The 18,463-nt window shown below is 42.9% G+C and overlaps 2 protein-coding genes across 2 annotated transcripts; one reads left to right on the top strand and one right to left on the bottom strand.

Moving 5' to 3' along the window:
* The first annotated feature begins 380 nt into the window (after positions 1-380).
* LOC144383055 (polyserase-2-like) lies at positions 381-7,603 on the top strand. The gene is made up of 10 exons (XM_078103636.1): positions 381-516; positions 1,374-1,394; positions 4,630-4,792; positions 4,901-5,172; positions 5,266-5,414; positions 5,503-5,773; positions 5,880-6,051; positions 6,147-6,403; positions 6,488-6,591; positions 6,715-7,603. Exons 1-10 carry the CDS (start codon positions 462-464, stop codon positions 7,063-7,065), a joined length of 1,815 nt encoding a protein of 604 aa, XP_077959762.1. The 5' UTR covers positions 381-461; the 3' UTR covers positions 7,066-7,603.
* On the bottom strand, positions 7,182-18,429 carry LOC120819065 (integrin alpha-M). The gene is made up of 30 exons (XM_078103607.1): positions 18,176-18,429; positions 16,780-16,882; positions 16,505-16,599; positions 16,281-16,351; positions 15,626-15,740; positions 14,535-14,659; positions 14,287-14,438; positions 13,551-13,701; positions 13,328-13,472; positions 13,146-13,219; positions 12,945-13,062; positions 12,435-12,571; positions 12,181-12,327; positions 11,868-12,086; positions 11,640-11,773; positions 11,306-11,448; positions 11,080-11,234; positions 10,805-10,930; positions 10,609-10,682; positions 10,385-10,526; positions 10,201-10,299; positions 10,037-10,116; positions 9,851-9,937; positions 9,645-9,714; positions 9,428-9,526; positions 9,246-9,326; positions 9,002-9,112; positions 8,726-8,839; positions 8,530-8,640; positions 7,182-8,257 (listed from the first exon to the last, which is right to left on the bottom strand). The coding sequence occupies exons 1-30, from the start codon at positions 18,210-18,212 to the stop codon at positions 8,177-8,179; spliced, it is 3,396 nt and encodes a 1,131-aa protein (XP_077959733.1). The 5' UTR covers positions 18,213-18,429; the 3' UTR covers positions 7,182-8,176.
* Positions 18,430-18,463: the final 34 nt, after the last annotated feature.

The following is an 18,463-nucleotide window of genomic DNA, read 5'->3' as shown; positions in this document are numbered from 1 at the left end:
ACCGCCTTTCTATCTCAACAAAACACATAACTTCTCATTCTGTTTGAGACTCATCTTCATCAACAGTGAATGATGCCAGCAGATTGTGTTGTGAGTTCAGAATATACTTATTTGGATTACTTTCTATAGATGTGCCTCAAGCAGCTTGATTATTATCAGCACGTTAAAGCTGGTCGGTTAAACATCAGTAACATAATAAAAAGGTCATTGGTTTCTGAAATGTCACGTTTACCTCGGCTGCAGTTTGCAGAAGTATCAAATGTTTCAGAATGTGTTTGTTTAATCTGGCTGTAAATTATTTAATGAACTATCTCCATCGAAACTTTAAGTCTCACTGAGAAATTAGGACAGCACATGACATTACGTTACTGAATCAATGGGGAGCGGCTCGGGGGAGGGGCATAGCTGACAGGTGAGCGACTATAAAGGCTGACAAACCAGAACGGTGCAGTAATCACAAAATGACTTTGAAGAAGTGGATCTGTCTCTTGACGGTGGCCAGCCTTTTATGGGCAGGTAAGTCACACTAAAATCAAACTAACACTTTTTTGAGCTGCGAGTCCTTGTGAAATAGGTTGAAATACAAGGGTAGGCCAATAAGTCAAAATATATCAACCTCACATTTTTATGGCTTCAATGGGAAAATGTATGGTTTGTATTCTAACTAATGAATATCTAGATGAACATAATTATGACATAACATAGTTTTGCAATAAATACTGAATTCTAATGCCGTCGTGGTTTCAAAGCCCTTGGATTGAGTCTTTGCTCCGAGATGGTGACATCAGGACCGCAGAGAGCCTTCACATGGTCCGCCGCAAACTAAAGACACACCTCTTCAGACTCTACCTCGACTAAAACGACTAACAAATTGTAGCACTTAAATTGTACTTAAAATGGCTCTTATCTATAGCTTAAGTTGTAAATCAGCTTATTTGATGAAATTGCACTTTCGTGTTTCTTGTTCTTTTGAGTTTGTATCCTTATGGTTGAAATGCACTTATTGTAAGTTGCTTTGGATAAAAGCGGCAGCTAAATGATATGTAATGTAATAGTATGTGAGAATCCTGTAACCCTTTGCTAATCACTTAACGGACTCATGTATGATTAAAAACAAAAAAGGCTGTCTATGTCTCATTGATTTACAAACCTTCACTTGAGAAAAGCCAATGGGATTTTTATAACCTGTTAATCAAATATATATGGAGGATGTACGAAGGATTAGTACATGATTTACCAAAGCCTCACGGAAAATATCTTTAAAGTTAGTGGTTGTTTTTTTGCAACATGTAAACAGAATCTAGGCTGTTTCTATTGTTTTGTAGCTTTATTTGTATATTGATATTAACCCAGTTGTGGTGTCTCTTTCCCAGAATCACATGCTCAGCTTGGTGGTAAGTTTTTAACATTATGAGATCCAATTAATGTCTGCATTACATATTGTATCTGCATTTCAGAGAGATTCACCTGTTAACTGTATAAGCACATTGCATTTGTAACGGTACCACAGTGTGTTGTGTTGTTTAACAACCACAGATCCAAAGGTGACGAAGTAAACAGACTGAGGAAAAGGATTCTGCTAGATGACATTTATTTAAACATTTAACCAATATAAATTCAAATCAAAAGCAGGCAATAACTGAGAAAATACCGTCAAGCACACGACAGAGAATGTCAGAAAGAGTTGAATTTAACCAATACGACATACGCCAGACGATGGTGGATTCGGGCTGCACGCAGTCTATGATTCACCAGAGCCTGGTTCGGCAGGGGGCACTGGTGGTGGCAGACCGGGTGAGAATACGGTGTGTGCATGGGGATGTTCACGAGTATCCTGTGGTATCGGTGGGAAGGAGATACGCGGGGGAAAAGCATAGAATGAAGGGTTATACAAGATGTGCGCTGTGCTCAGCGGTGACTCGGGCAGTGGGGCCGAGTGCGAAATGTGGCCGGTGGTAGCTGCCTTTGTGTATCGGCAGGTTGCATTGGTCGGTGGTAGGTTCATCGGCAGGTTGCATTGGTCGGTGGTAGGTTCATCGGCAGGTTGCATTGGTCGGTGGTAGGTTCATCGGCAGGTTGCATTGGTCGGTGGTAGGTTCATCGGCAGGTTGCATTGGTCGGTGGTAGGTTCATCGGCAGGTTGCATTGGTCGGTGGTAGGTTCATCGGCAGGTTGCATTGGTCGGTGGTAGGTTCATCGGCAGGTTGCATTGGTCGGTGGTAGGTTCATCGGCAGGTTGCATTGGTCGGTGGTAGGTTCCTCCTCCTCATGCAAATGACATGTTAATGAGTATCTTCACGGCCACGCGTTCCGCCGTAAATCATTGTTTCTAACTTGATTGAGAATCAGGCACAACACAGCGACCTGCAAGCAGCGCAGCGTCTTAAATAAAGTGATGTGTGTCTTAATGCGATGCTTTAGAAATGAACACAAAGGGATTCTGTATTTGTTCATGAAGTCTGAAAGGGTCATTTGGGCAACGTTTTGATAACCGACCGCAGCGAGCGGAGAGAGAGCGCCAGCGGACTGACAGCAGCCCCCCCGCCCCGCAGCCCTCTCCGCACCCCGGCCAAACCGTTCACTCGACCACTACAAATGGGTTATTTAGCGTGCGCGGTCGATACATATGCCCCTTTATTGTTTTAGCCTACGCTGTGGACGGCAGCTCGCCGCGACCTCGGTAGCTACCTCACTTTATTTAAGACGCTGCGCTGCTTGCAGGTCGCTGTGTTATCCCTGATTCTCAATCAAGTTAGAAACAATGATTTACGGCGGAATATGAAGATGGCCGTGAAGATACTCATTAACATGTCATTTGCATGAGGAGGAGGAACCTACCACCGACCAATGCAACCTGCCGATGAACCTACCACCGACCAATGCAACCTGCCGATACACAAAGGCAGCTACCACCGGCCACATTTCGCACTCGGCGTCACTCGACTCGGGGTCGTCCGACACTGCAGACGGGGAGGGAGAACCCGCGGAGCCTCCCGTAGAGACTCCGCCGGCTCCCGAGTTTCGCTCCATGGAAGATTTTCCGCTCTAACGGTCTCGTGACGATACCCTACGCTCAGCCTACGACCAAGTGATACGTGTTGATGGTCACCCGGTGCGCCCTGACGCAGCGCAGTCATTTCCGCACCTTTCGCGGGTGTGCGTCCTGCCCGGAGTGTCAGTTAGTGAACACTCCGGCCATTCCGAGGGCGCCGTTGTGTCCTCTGCCGTTGGTGGAGGTCCCGTTCGAGCGGATCGGCATGGACCTCATCGGGCCGTTTCACCGGAGCGCACGCGGATATCGCTTTGTGTTGGTCCTCATTGGTTGCGCAACGCGGTATCCGGAGGCAGTGCCGCTGCGCAACATCTCTGCAAAAAACGATCGCGCAGGCTCTTGTTTCAGGTCATCTCCCGAGTTGGAATCCCTAAGGAGATTCTGACTGACCAGGGCACCTCGTTCCTGTCGCGCACACTGAGAGAACTTTACAGGTTACTGGGCATTAAGTCCTTTCGTACTAGCGTGTATCACCCCCAGACGGACGGGCTGGAACGCATGAATAAGACTCTGAAGTCCATGATCCGTAAATTCATTAGCGAAGATGAACGTAATTGGGACCACTGGCTTGACCCTCTGTTGTTTGCAGTGCGGGAGGTGCCCCAGGCCTCCACAGGATTTTCTCCCTTTGAGCTTTGGTTTGGCAGGGGTGCTGGACCTGATTAAAGAAAGCTGGGAGGAAGGTCCAAGCCCCTGCAAGAATGCGATCCAGTACGTCCTGGACCTCTACCTTGAAGTAGGAGAGATCCAGCGACAGCAAAAAAGGCTGGCGAAGGAGTTGGAGCCGATCGTGTGTGCTGTCCAAAAACGGTTCAATAAAGACTGTTGCTAAACCAGTACGCTGTATCCTCGTCATTTCCCGTCCCCCCAAGAGGACCGCATGTTACAAACAGTTTAGTAAAAGACCGGAAACACCACCAAAAAGGCAATCTATGATTAAAAAGTACTTTAACTAATTAAATAATTAATTGTCTTGAACGATGGCTTATTCATTGTTGTTATAAAGTTATAACCATGACTCAATCTCAACAAAAATAAGACAAGTAGCTCCGACCGCTTGATGCTCCTAGATGAAGTGTGTAAAGAATTTCTGGTGACCGCCAAAGAGCAACGTCAGTTGTAATGGTATGAACGGTACATGAGAAATTCATACCGCACGTAAATCTTATACCGGTATACCGTGTAGCCCTAGATACCAACCCCAGCCAGGACTTTGTGTTATTTCCACCTGGGCCGACTCACACCTGGTTTGGGGCTCCCTGAGGAGCTGGATCTGGGGCACAAACCGGAAGGACGGACCAATGGCCAAACAATTCTCCTTAAAGCTGAGAAAACCCCCACAAACGAGCTGAATGGATTGTGGAGCCGGGGCCCGGCACGGAAAGGACAAACATGATGACAGCAGCTCTAAAATGTGCAGATTCTTATGTATCATGGGTGAACCAGTAGGAGTAGGAGGTACCAAAGCCTACTTGAACCTACAGTAGCTCAAGAGGGAAAAAGTATTTTAATTCAATTAAATAAGTAATAGTCTTGACCGATTTTACGTGTGATTTCTCTACTAATCTGTTTTCCAGTATGTGGCATCCCTCTGCTGAACACCAGGATAGTTGGAGGTGAAGACGCTCCAGCTGGAAGTTGGCCCTGGCAGGTCAGCCTGCAGAAAGATGGCCGCCATATTTGTGGTGGTTCCCTCATCAACAAAGAGTGGGTGATGTCTGCTGCTCACTGCTTCTCCAGGTGGGTCACTTTGACATTCTACAGGAAACAACCTCCAGTTTTCGTCTTTTGTGTTGGACTTCTAGTCCATTTTCTCTAACAATCCCATTTCTGTCATTTGTACTGCAGCGTCAGTACGTCTGGATGGCAGGTTTCGCTCGGCCGTCAGAACCTGCAGGGCGCGAACCCAAACGAAGTGTCCATAAATGTTGCCAGTATCATTTTGCATCCTCAATATAACATGGGAAGCAGATTCAACAACGACATTTCTCTACTAAGACTCTCCTCACCAGTACAATTCACAAACTACATCAGACCCGTGTGTCTGGCAGCCAGTGACAGTGTGTTTAACTACGGTACTGGTAGCTGGGTCACTGGCTGGGGCGCCGTCAGGGAGGGAGGTGAGTCTGCTGGTTGCTGACTAGGAGTTATTTTTAAATGTCTTATGAACAGGAGATGGATGCGTGAGTTGTCTCTCCTCTTGTTGGTCTCAGTGTCGTTGCCGTCCCCTGGAACCCTTCAAGAAGTGCAGGTGCCGGTTGTGGGAAACAGACAGTGCTACTGTCTCAATGTCAAAGTCGGTACTGTCACAGACAACATGATCTGTGCTGGTGTTCTGGCAGGAGGCAAAGACTCTTGTCAGGTATGCTGCTTCATTGAATTCGTCCCTTGTTGGTGAATGTGTTTAGGATTTTTTGAAATCCTCTAAAGTCTCCTCTCCATCTCCTCAGGGCGACTCAGGAGGTCCAATGGTGAACAAGAAGGGCTCCGTCTGGGTCCAGTCTGGAATTGTTAGTTTTGGTGAAGGCTGCGCTCGGCCCAATCTGCCGGGAGTCTACACCAGAGTGTCCAGGTACCAGTCCTGGATCGTTTCCCAAATCAGCTCTGATAAGCCGGGCTTCGTCCAGTTCACCTCCAGTGGGCTGGATGCTGACAGCAGCTACACCTGTCCTGGTCTGCCACCTCCCGTTACACCAGCAACTACGACCACTAGCACTATTGGTAAAAAATGTTATTCACCTTCTTAAACGACCTTCTTTTATTAGTTTTATTCATAAAGCCTTCCCCTATCAATCACCCATGTCCGCCCCCCCACATTCTTTCACAGCACCGGTGTGTGGTAGAGCTCCATTGAACAGTCGTGCTGTAGGGGACAGTGGGGTCGTACCTGGGGGGACTTGGCCCTGGATGGTTCGTCTCCATAAAAATGGGCTTTACGCTTGTGGAGGAACCTTAATCACGAGAACATTTGTTCTCACGTCTGCCCAGTGCTTCTCTTCGTAAGTGCAAATAGATCTTTTTTTACCGTTAAATGTTCATCAAAACATTAAGGAGTGAAATAATAGAATTGGTGTCCCTTTTTCCTCCTTTACAGCTCCAATCCAAACGCCAGTGAGTGGACAGCGTTTCTTGGCAGGAGTCTTGTGAACGTTTCTGGAGAGTTTGAGATTTCCCTTGGCATTGTGAACATCACCGTGAGCCAATTGGCAGGTTCTAATATTGGTCTGCTGCATCTCATCGAGCCAGTCAGCTACAAAGATAACATCCAGCCTGTGTGTATGGATGTTGCCGCTTCCAGGACCTTCCCCATTGGAAGTCAATGCTGGGTGGCAGGCTGGGAGAAGAGCACAGGTAAGGGTTTATCAAGCTTTTATATGTGTTGCTAACTTGAATGGCAGGATCCATCTTATCTAATAAGATTTTCTTTTTTTATAGCCGCAGTTAGCTCAGTCCTTCGAGATCTCGAAACTCAGGTGGCAAGTTGTGGGAATGTTTCTGATTCAGAAAACTTTTGCACTGTTACAATCAACCTTCAACAGGTAAAGATGTTCCTTCAGTAGTAGTATTTCTAAAATGATTTTGCCTTTTCCCCAATGCAGAGGTTTTCCCATTAGGAGATCTTTGACCTCACTGATGATGAATCATATGTTCTATATCTGCAGGAGGATCAGGGCGGCCCACTGCTGTGCAAGTCCGGCTCATCCTGGTTTCAGGTGGCAGTCGTAACGATAAGTGGAACTAAATCTGTCCGCGCTGATGTTCAGGTCTTTGCCAAAGCTTCAAGATTCGGGTCCTTCCTAAGGGCGACGGTTGGCGACATCCCGTCCCCTGCAGAAGATGCAACAGGGAATTCAACGGCAGCAACAATGAATTCAGCGGCAGCAACAAGGAATTCAACGGCAGCACCAGGGAATGTGACGGCTGCAACAAGTAACGCAGAAAGTTTCTCAATTTCCCTTTTGCTGTCTTTTGCTGTGCCCATGAAATCAGTGTTTCTGTTATCGGGACTTTAGGTCTCTTGTCTCACAGCTTTTTTTTAAAGTTCATTACTGCTCTCTTCCCAAACTCTCTTAAATGCATTTCTGGTCATTTGTCATGCACTTCCAAGGTTATATTTGTATAACAAACATTTTCACTGTTTTATTTTATTGTTTCCTTAAATTTTAGAGCAAAAAATATTTTTCAATGACATGAATGAAGGACAACTGATGGCATTTTTTCTATGCATTTTTTCTAAGATGTGATGAATGATGTCTAACAGTAAATATTAAAATTAAAAGCCTAATTTCTAATCACAAGTATAATAAATGATGATAAAGCATGAACTCAGCTTCTCAATATATACATACAAATTCTGAATACAGTACATAAATGATTATTTCCATTTCAATATCAACATTTCTCCAAAACATTTGAAACATGGATAGCTTGCAAATATAAAAGCAGAAAGGTCTCATTGTAGCCTACAATGTGTTATTTTGATCAACAATTGTCTGTGCCCAAAATCCCTATGTACTAGAGGAACGTAGTGCACTTAAAATATACATATACTGTATATATTTTAAGTGCACTGCGTTCATCCTCCCTCTTATTTTAATGCCCCAATTTATTCGTGATATATAGATGCCATTAAATTCCTCATAGGTACATTTTTGAGTGTCTATAGTACTGCGGTTCCCAACCTTTTATCATCATTCATAATGTCAACCAATTTTCCCCGCTAGGACTTTAATTTGAATAATAATTTATAGGGAGTAGAAGAGGTTTGACTACAGCGATGAAAGGGGTTGGGACTGCAATAAGTGGTAACAAGTGGTTACCCCTTATTGCAGTCCCAACCCCTCTTGCCATCCTCTGTTATTGGAAATAGTGAATGACAGACTAAGGGATTGATTTCAAACTGAGTTTTCTACTTCTGTAGATTACTTAAAATGGGAAAATATTATAAAAATGCTTGAACACGGATTAATGAAACGGATGAAGCAATCAGCGTTGACGCAGGCAGCGCTGCAGATGTTCTCTTGTTTTGTTTTCAGCTGTAATCATCAGACTATAATATATATTTGAATATATTTGATCTATAAAAAGCTGCTGTCTGATAAACATCGGCACCGTTTAAATATTTTAATTTGGTGAGAGTGCGTCTTCATCGTCCGCCGCATTATCGTTAATCATTTCCTTGTATTTACTCTTGAAGAATCCAGCCTGAGGAACAAAAGAAAATATTTGTATTAAAACATGAATAATGAATGAATGAAAAAAATACACCATTACAGAGTATTCAGTTCTATTAAGTGGGGTACAGCAATTCAGCCATTCAGTGAGCCAGCATTCACACTATCAGTACCTTGACCCCCCTAAATTACACCAAGTCATGGTACGGGTCGCACTTGAGTTCACTCTAAAAATGTCCAAATGTCTTCATTGCCTCCAAAAAGCGGCTTCCTAAACTGAAGCAGTGTTTGTCAGTGTCTCACCTTATACAGGCCGGCAGTGAGTAGCACCAGGAGAGCTAACCCTCCCAGCAATCCTCCAACAATCTCTTTGGTGAAGTCTGGTTCAGCATACACTTCTACCTCCACCTCAATCTGAACAGTGAAATGATGTAACATGTGCATCACACTCCAGCTCTGTTGAAACGCAAAGAGGTCAAAACAACGTGTAATCGCCTACCTTGTGAACAGGGGGGTTGTTGTAAGACCCCGTTGAGAAAAAGATGTACTGCTTTCTGTCGTACTCCAGACTGGCCGTGCTGATCAAGAGGAATTTGGCAGATTGAAGTCCAATCTTTTTGAGGAGAAACAAAATGAAGAGTAGGATGAGCCTATCGAATTTATCTCCTGTGACATGAATGACATTAGTAACTCATTATTATGGATATTTTACTGCAAACCGTTGAAATGCTCGGCAAGTATGTGTTAGTTTGTTCAATGACAACACATCCTTTACCTGCTCAATCCATTCAGAACTGAGGTTGGCAGAGATTTGGTACGTTTTACTCTCCAGTCGTCCCATGAGCTTACTGCACTTGAAAACCGTGCACGTGGCTACAGAGCAGTCCTGTTGGTGTTTTCAGAGAAAGCAGTAATGAAAAGAATACTGGTTATATTGATGTAACACCAGTTCTATGAGTGAATGTTGGAGCCCTTAAATGGGCTTTGCAACTACTCGTATATGTCAGAGGGATACCTACCACTGACTTGTTTTTCTGTATCTCACCAATAAAACCAGTGCCTTTAGGTTGTTCATCAAAGCCTCTTTGGCAGTCTGGAATCTGAAATATGGTAAATTTATGTTGTATTTATCGCGATCAGACTTGTGTGATCATATCCGTCCATAAGACTGTAGTTGTGTAAAACAACTACAAATTCCCACCTGCAAGCTGCTGGAATCCGCCCAGATGTCTTTATCGCTGAGCCTCACGGGCACCCGAATCACCACAGTGAAATTCAGCGCTCTGATATCATTTGTAACCTACGAGAAGGAGAAAATAGAAAAGGCCGGTAGGTATCACACAATGTACACAAGCATTGAGGTGAAGTCATTTAGGTTTTTTTAATATTTAGTGATAGAATTATGTAAGACAGTTTACCACAATGGATTGTTGGACTGGTTTGTGCAGATTATTCTTGCCGAATGAAAAATTGCTGTAGCTGAGGGAGCTAAATGGATATAAAATTAATGGATATAAGAGTATTAGACGAAAAGATACCAGGTTAAATGTTATATTATAGTATTATGCTATAGTAGCACTAGATACTGTATACCTTTATTTTGTTTCACATAAACAACACAAACCTTTCAATCGTAGCAAAAATGCTGTACTTCACATCAATGTCCTTGTTTCTGTAGAGTTTGCTTGAACTGGAGTGATCCAGATTCCCACTAAAAGAAAGTCAAAATGATTTGTACAAACGCAAATTAATGTGTAATGGTGCACACTTGCATGTTGCTGTGCTTATCATGCGGGTAGGTGAGCAGTACCTGGTAACATTTGCAGAGAAAGAAATGTTCCTAGCAAATTGGCTTCCAGTGGCAATCCCATAGGAGATGATGAAGAACGCCTAAATGACCCAAAGGAAATGAATCAGATGGCCTCTTCTGTCTCTGCAGTAGTGAGTAGAGATGATTCTGTCCAGAGATCAAACCTCAGAGTCGCTCTTCAAAATAGGCTTGTCGACAGTGCAGTCCGTCTTCCCTCTCGTTACACCATCTTCACTGTCCAAGGAGCTGCACTCAATTCTCCCCTTGATTACAAACACATGAGTTTGACCGGAGAAAAAGCAGCTGACCAGAGAGCAACTGAAACGAAAACTGATCCTGCTGTTTTACCTGCAGGGGTGTAAACTTCCTGAAAGAGAGTCCGGTTGGATATGAGACGATGACCCGGCTGTTGTAGGAGTTTTCCCCTCTGTTCTCCACTGAGACGGTGACATCCAACAGTTCATCAATGCCCACTTTAACCTCTAAGGATCTGATAGATTGTTGTGAGGAAAAAGGAGTCAGAAGTAAACAAAGGAACTTAACTTTGTTTGTGCTTCCTATTTGTAGCTCACTTGGTAAAGTTGAAATCCACTTTTAAGTCATCAACACAGTTATTGTCGTTGCCGCAATTGATCTCGAACCCCAACTGTGGAAGAGAGTTTGAAGTAAAGCATGTTGGTTCAGGTGTGAGAACTGACACAAGGAAAACTATTATTCTGAAGTTCATTAAGACTTTTTCCGCTAAGACTATTTATTTTTAGTACTTACAGGATGTACGGTGGTTTTCTGCGCCTGCAGGGCGAGACTAGGACTGGGATTTGGGGGGATAGGTAAACCTTCAAAGGCGAATCTGAGTTCATTGGAAAGTGCATTTAGAGCATCTTCTGGACAGGCCTGCAAGAAGAAGGTAGTGCGCTATTGTAACATTCATTTTTCTAAATAGTGAAGGTTGGATTAATTAAAGCAACATCGGCATCAAACATTTGATTTTACAATACGAGAGAGGCTGTGATTTTTAAAGTTGTGCGCGTCTAACAACTCACCTGAACAAAGTACTTCACCGTGTTGCATACAGGCCGAATTAAGTCAATTTGAACTGTCCCATGTGTCTCTCGTTGTTTCCCGTTAAAGTAGGCCCGGTTGTTTGGGACTTTGCGAGTGGCGTCCAGCGTTAGATCGTAGCTAATATTTGCTGTAACTGGAACAGATTGGTTTGTCATTAAGAGGTTTCTCTTTAAAGTATTTAAATGATAGTGGAGCATCGGGTACCTTTGTCTACTTTGGAGCGCCTGGTCATGGTAAAGCAGATTTCTGCTGTAATCTCCAAAGGATTTGAGCAGTCAGAGTTTTGAGTCGAGATTCGATTTGGGTTGAACGACACTGTAGCTTCCACCATCACTATTGGCTTGGATCTGGAAAAGAACAGAGCGTGAAAACACACAAGGATAACCATTGGCTTTGTGATCGGGAGGCTAAAAAAATGCCGCAGGAAACCAAACGAGTTCTTAGCTGCCCAAAGAGACTGAATGACTGAAGGTCTGCACACATCGGAAAGGTAAAGTCTGATGAAGTATGTAGACAGAAGCAACTTGGATGGATTCACCTTAGTAAGACAACTGCACCCTTTGAACCGATCGCTAAGTCAGGCAGCCCATCATCACTGTGGTCAAAAGACGACTGACTGATCGACAGGCCGAAGAACCTCAATGATGACCGGACTTCAGATGCTGCAATTCTCTGTGATGACCGGAATATTTTAATCATTCAAGTTGGAAAAAAATGCTTGATTGCCGCAGCAAACATGGAACTATAAATGCTGGACCTCACTCACCTGTGAGTAAGAAGAGCTGATTCCTCCTCCTACTCCTCCTTCTCCGTGGAATATGTAGATGCTGCCTTGGCCGTTGTTCTCCAAAGGCGCTCCAACTGCCAAGTCGCTGAGACAGTCGGTGTTGAGATCAGGCAGTACAGCCAGAGAAGACCCGAACCGTCCTTTGTCAGAGACTTCCCCTCTCAGTACTGATGGAGAGTCTAAGCGACACTCCACATCCTGGTGAAAATATACAGACGAGAGTCGACGTTTGCATGGTTGTTAGAAAAAAATATGGATTTTAATGCTTCAAATCAAATAAATAATAATTTACCAAACCAGTCAAGCTGCAAACGTAAACTCTTCCCTCTCTGTCAGAGTCCATGAACATTGGGGCAGATATGAGGATTAAGTCAGTGTAGCTGTCAAGATCCACGTCCATCGCACAAACAACAGCCCCGAAATATTCACCACTCTGAAACTGTGAAAGCGACAAATTATCAATGAAAAGAGGGAAACATGTTAATAAAACACGTGCTTCACATTGTCTTTCTGGACTTTCAGCCCCTCTTTATTGTAAGGTCCCACCTGCCAGCGAAAGGGATCAATCGTTTCACTGAGGACGTTTTGGTGAACTACCATCACGGCTCCTCTGTGTTTATATCTTGGAGCACCGACAATTGTTAACGTGCCGTACATCGTGTTAGCAACGGCCATGGAGTAACCTAGAATCAAAGTGCATCAGTTAGTCTGACCCGCTGTGAGCCAACTGTCAATCTCTTTAGCTGATTTTAGGTAACTATCATTGCCTTTGCGGAAAACATGTGGTCATTGCATAAATGTATTTGACTTCGACAAGGAGTTTACTTAACAAAACGTGAGTATTATGGCTGAGAAGAGTCTTCCTATTCATCATCCAAAACACATTTGTACAAACATGCTTAATATTTGACTTCGCCTCTTTTTTTCATTTCAAATCTAGTACAATGCTTTTCATGCCATAAAAATAAATAACGTAAAAAGTAATTGCAAAGAGAAAAGAAAAGAAAGCATTAGCAGTGCATGCAAATGGTGTTTGTTTGGTTTGTACATTCTTACCCAGATAACTGTCAGTCTCTATATCAGCCTCATAGGAGCCTGTCTTGAGGCCTGACGACGAGTATTGGAGGAAGCCTCCCTTCCACTCATTAGCACCAACAATAGCCATCTGAATTCCCTTTAAAATGAAAGATATAGAAGAAGCAATGAAGTAAGTAAACCTGGGTGTGGTGCAGGGCATTTCCTGGTGTGTTTTTTTACCTCAGGTACATAAACTGCACTGAATCCCTCTTGAGCCATTTCCAATTTCAGTGACTCTCCACTTGTTTTTGATCCTGCAAAAGCAACATAAATGAACACGCATTCATGAGTCTAACTATGATCAGGAGGAAAGTCCATGCATGATTCCTCAATAAAACATGTTAATCAACATACAACTATACCTTCAATAGAGAAGAGTTTGGCCTGCAGAGTCTGTCTTATTTTGTCAAGTGCGTTGAAACTTTCCACTTGAAATACATTTTCTTTGGTAGATGCAATGGTGTCCAGTTCATTCTTTGCCCGATCATTGTTGAATGCGTTCCCCACCTATGAATGTTGAAAACAAGAGTCTGAGGATGTGACATCAGCTGCTTAAATTCACTGATTTTAAATATGTGAACTTACTCCAATAGCAAATCGAACAATCTTTTTGTTGTCAGCTAAACTTGTTGCACTTGACAAATCGTTGCGGTCGTTAGATTCTCCATCGGTGATGACTATCAACACTTTGTTCACATTTGGCCTGGAACCTTTTGTTGGTGTGAAAACGTCATTGCTGTAAAAAGAAAAGAGACCATTTCTATTCACCCTTTTGCAGTGTCAGAAATCGCCTACTATGAATCAATAAACATAAGGGGACATAGTTAAGTTAGCAGTAGAATACTTTTCATTTTTACTAGATTCATTAATAGAATTATTACAATAAATATCAAGCACTGTACCCAAACCTGGGACTGTTATTTTGTTCCACTGGGGAAATAAAGTGTTTCTATTGGAAGCTATTTTAAAGTTACACTACACATGTTTTGACAGCTGTGCAGTTTCTATGAGCAAGTTCCCATTAAGTTAGTCGGCCAAATCTGCAGATACAAAACAAGATTGATCTCACGTGAAATTTCAGCAAAATGAAGCTCAAATTAGGTCGAGGGCTCTGCTCTAATGCACAAAGCCAAATGCCCACAAAACCGCTGAGAGTTATTCATCACCGGACACATTGCATACATACAACCTTCAACACATGCCTGATTTGAAATTTGGAATAAATGATATTGAAATAGTTCTATTGATTTGATTGAACTTAAATTATGAATTCCTAATTACTTCCTTTGCAGATGAAAGTCAACATGATAAAGACACTTACACCACAGATCTGATAGCTTTAGCTGTGAAAGTTGATCCCCTTAGTTGTCTAATCCCATCAACTTTTTCTTCCCATGATCCAGTTTCAGAGATCAGATTGTCACCGAAGTAATAATGGATTTTGGGAGAACTGGAAAATTGGACAATGGAAAACTGCAAAAACAGGAAAGACATTCAGCCGTCAGTTAGTTTAACATTCAACTGTAAAAAAAAAACACCATTTGTACAAACAAAAAAAAACAGTTATACCCTTGTGTCTGTTGGCAGAAGTGAGCGGACCAGATTTTTTACAAAAGTCTTCATTGTTTGAAAGTCCAATGGATCTACGCTTCCAGAGCCATCCAACAGAAATGCAACGTCTGCTGACCTGCAATCTGCAAGAGAGATTTCAAGTTAAAAAACATTTCTTCCTTCAGGACACGCCTCATAAATGCAGTGTGAAGATTCCTGTCCTTGCAATGAATATTAAATAAATACAAAAAATAAATTCCCTTTTATTGTGACATGTGTAGTGTGTTGAAAATAGATTTTATATGCATGTCAAAGATCTAATCAAAATAACCGAGAACCCACCGGAGGCGTAAACATCTTTAGATGTGTTCGTACATTTGTGAAGGTTTTTACAGACAAACCTCCGTCCCTGTGAATGTGTCTCAACACATCATCGCCTACACAAATAGACTAAAGTCTCTTCAGTCTGTGGTGGTGATCTGAGGGTAAACTCGGCCCACCAGCATTTAACAGAGACCGTTCAGCCCCGGACAGCAGAAAAGTAACAGCATACAGACTTCCCCGGAACATACAGAGTTTGATGCAAAGTTTTTTTAGGATGGTTTCAGTGAAGACATGTTTAATATATTCTATCTTTAACCATTCTTTTCTTTTCATTTTACTGTTTTGCTTCCAAATTTTCATAAGTACCTAAATTTTAGATTGTTTGGTTTGCTATTTCTTTCAAATTCATTCATCCTGATTTATTATTAATTAATAAATCAATTAATTCACGATTAATTTAGTGTATAGACAATACACACATTTCATGAGCATTTATTAGTGTTGTCCTTTCTGCAGGAGGAGAAAAGACGTTACTACATCAGACTGGTTGTTTAAAATGTGTTCCTAAGTTGGTAATGGTAGTGACCCAAAAGTACAAGTGATATTTATATAGCCAATGTTCATTTACTTAGTTATAGTTTCACAGCATGCTGATAATACCTGATTGTGTCAGTGCTCATCACTCAAGAAAGACCTCAAAGTGTCCCAATGCAACCAATCATATGCACGTTGTGTTGATTGTGTAAAGGATGTAGGTTTTGTGTGTGTATTTATTTTCCATTTACCGCCATTAGAAGAAGGTACAGGGCCTGTAACTCGATCAAAACGATCCATCTGCCAGCACGTTCCACTGTACATGGTGATACTTTTGCAGTCCTTTGGGATGGTTGGACCACATGCCTGAAAGTAGCACAAGGATCCTGATTAATGAATCATATTTTCCTGTGTACATTAATAAAATGTAAGGCATTGAGGAAGTTTTTTCAGCGGATGGAAAGTCTATGAAAAGTTTAAAAGAATGTCACGGTGTGGTTTCACTTCCTGTTGTATTTTGTAGTTTTCTGCCACTCGTGTCCCCGGGTAACTTCACTTCCTGCCTTGTCCCGTCATCCCCGGTGATCGTCTAATGGTTTCCACCTGTGTCCAATCACCTGCACCTCCCTTGTGTATTTAAGCCGTGTGTCTCCTGTGTCACTTGTCGCGTCATTGTCTTTTGCCACGCATGTCCTTGTCTTTTGTCTTGGATGTCCGTAGTTCATGCCTACTGTTTTTTTCCCCTGGATCCTGTGTGTTTTTGCCCCTTGGACTTTGCTTCAACCTTTTGACAATTAAAGTCCCTTTTGTTTTGAACTCTGCGTCTTGAGTCCTGCCTCCCACCCGCACCCCCTGACAAAGAATTTGCCACAATGAATAATCAACATTTGCAGTCTCTCGGCTCACCAAAGTTCTTTGTGTGGAGGGATCACTTGCCATCGTCAAACCGAGAGACATGTTCACTGCAAACTCAGCCTCTGTGTAGAAAAAGTCCATCAGTCATTCTGAACCCTTTGTGATAGCGCCACATCAACAGTTCCAAGACTACAAACCTTCAGCTCTTACTAGTAAAACACGTCCCAATGTGATCTGATAGTTGGTGAAGCTTTAGGAAATGGGAAGTTACTCACCAGGAACCGATAGTTGGGTGCATGATTCGGTACACTTATATATCTGTCCTCTTCCACTTGGTGAATACTGTGCAAGAGGAGCACTGACCAGCAAACTGAGGAAATAAAACCAGACGGACATGTGAAATAGCAAAAGAGATGAATCACACCACTGTGTCCCCATGAAAATGACTGATTAGTGTGAGACGATCGATCGTTTGGCAGAAATGCGACCAGCTAACATTTGTCTGGTTTAGAGTCCAATGTTCCAGATCAACATTTCTGCTTCAACTTACTCTGATCGCCTTTGCACCACCTGGTATCCAAAACCTGCAGCAGGTTCAGTCAGCGTCTTCCAAGCCACAGGATCGATGTTAAAACAGAGTAAAGCGTTTAACCCTGCAGAAGGAAGAACACTTATTTAAATTCACATTATAACATCTGTTTTTTTGTATTCTTTCACACTTGCCTTCTTGCCTTCCTTTAAATTAAGTCTTCCTTTTTTTTGGCCTCAACACAAAGTTCTCTAAATATGGTCAGAAATTATGAAAACACACATCATGCTATGTCTATAGTTCCTCGCTATAGCATCATTATAGAAAAGTTTAAACGCCTAATGACAGATCGTCCGATAGATTAGATTATCTTGTATCTTGTCAACATCCCCTTTTGCTGATGTAGTTCCTCTAAAAAAATAAATGTCCAAAAAAGGTACTGGGTTGGCACCGTGAAACGAATGCCCGCAGCTTCTTTTTATTTTTATTTGTGATGGTTATTAGTTTGGGTTACAGAACACTAAATTGTATGGCTTTAGAACAAATGCAAACATTAAGGAACGAATGATGAAATGAAAAAAATTAAATATAAATCTTTTGGCCCTGGTGGTTAATGAAAAACGCACAAAAAATAATTTGTGATAATAAGTTTAATGCCAGCATGCAATACATTACATGTACTTTAGCTCAGTGGTCCCCAACCTGTTTTACCTCACGGACCGTTTTCATGTCAGACAATATTTCGCGGCCCTGTCGAGAAGGTCCGACGGGCGACGGGCGACGGGCGACGGGGGGGGGGTGTAGTAGTCGTTGCGGGCGGAACGACCGACGGAGGGAGGCTCTGTTTCGCGCGCTCTGTGTTCACTGGTCGGCGAAACTGCCGTGCACGGTAAAAGGACAAGACGCGTGGGGAATATGTCAGAGGGACGAGCGCACATAATTAGGAGAAAATCCGGTCAATTTTTTAAATAAAACATTTTTCAGAAAAAAAAATATATATATATAAAAGCTTTCTGTGGTGCGGCCCGGTACCGGTCCGTGGGCCGTTTGGTACATTTTTAACTCGTGGCTCTAACATTTTGCCCAGGGAGCAATTAGGGGTTGGGTGTCTTGCTCACGGACACTTCGACATGGGGCAGCCGGGACTCAAACCACTAACCTTGTGGTTCCCAGCGCACCCTCTCTACCCCCTGCGACACGACGACCCCAGTACGGAGCGAACCCCATGCAGGATTAGACTACACCACCTACCACAGAGGCGCCACTGGGTGGAGTCGGACCCGAGGCATCGGTCTGGGAGGTGAGAGTGCACTGTACCCAAGGTAACTTAGCTTTCATTTAGCAAAAAAATTATTGTTTCGCTGTTGGATAAAGTGTTTATAAAGAGACAAAACAAATATGCGCAAACTTCTCTTACCTGATAAGAATACAGCCATAGTAATTATCCAGCCCATTGTGTCACTCTAACGGTAAATACTAAAAGCATGAAGGCCTCTCAGTGCTCATACCTAATTTTTTTTAAGTATTTTGAGGGGACCTACAACCACTTCCTCACCACTGAAAGTGAAAAGTGGAGGCCTGTCGATAGCAGCATGCACACATCATAAGGTCACAGCTCCAAGTTAAGGCAGCCAGATAGAGGAAGTCTTATGTAGGAGGAGTTACCAGGCCCGTCGCGACAGGACAGGCAAACCAAGCAATTGCT

The sequence above is a fragment of the Gasterosteus aculeatus genome, chromosome 5 (assembly GCF_964276395.1).
Source record: "Gasterosteus aculeatus chromosome 5, fGasAcu3.hap1.1, whole genome shotgun sequence".
Lineage (NCBI taxonomy): Eukaryota > Metazoa > Chordata > Actinopteri > Perciformes > Gasterosteidae > Gasterosteus > Gasterosteus aculeatus.
This window is presented reverse-complemented; position numbering and strand designations above follow the sequence as displayed.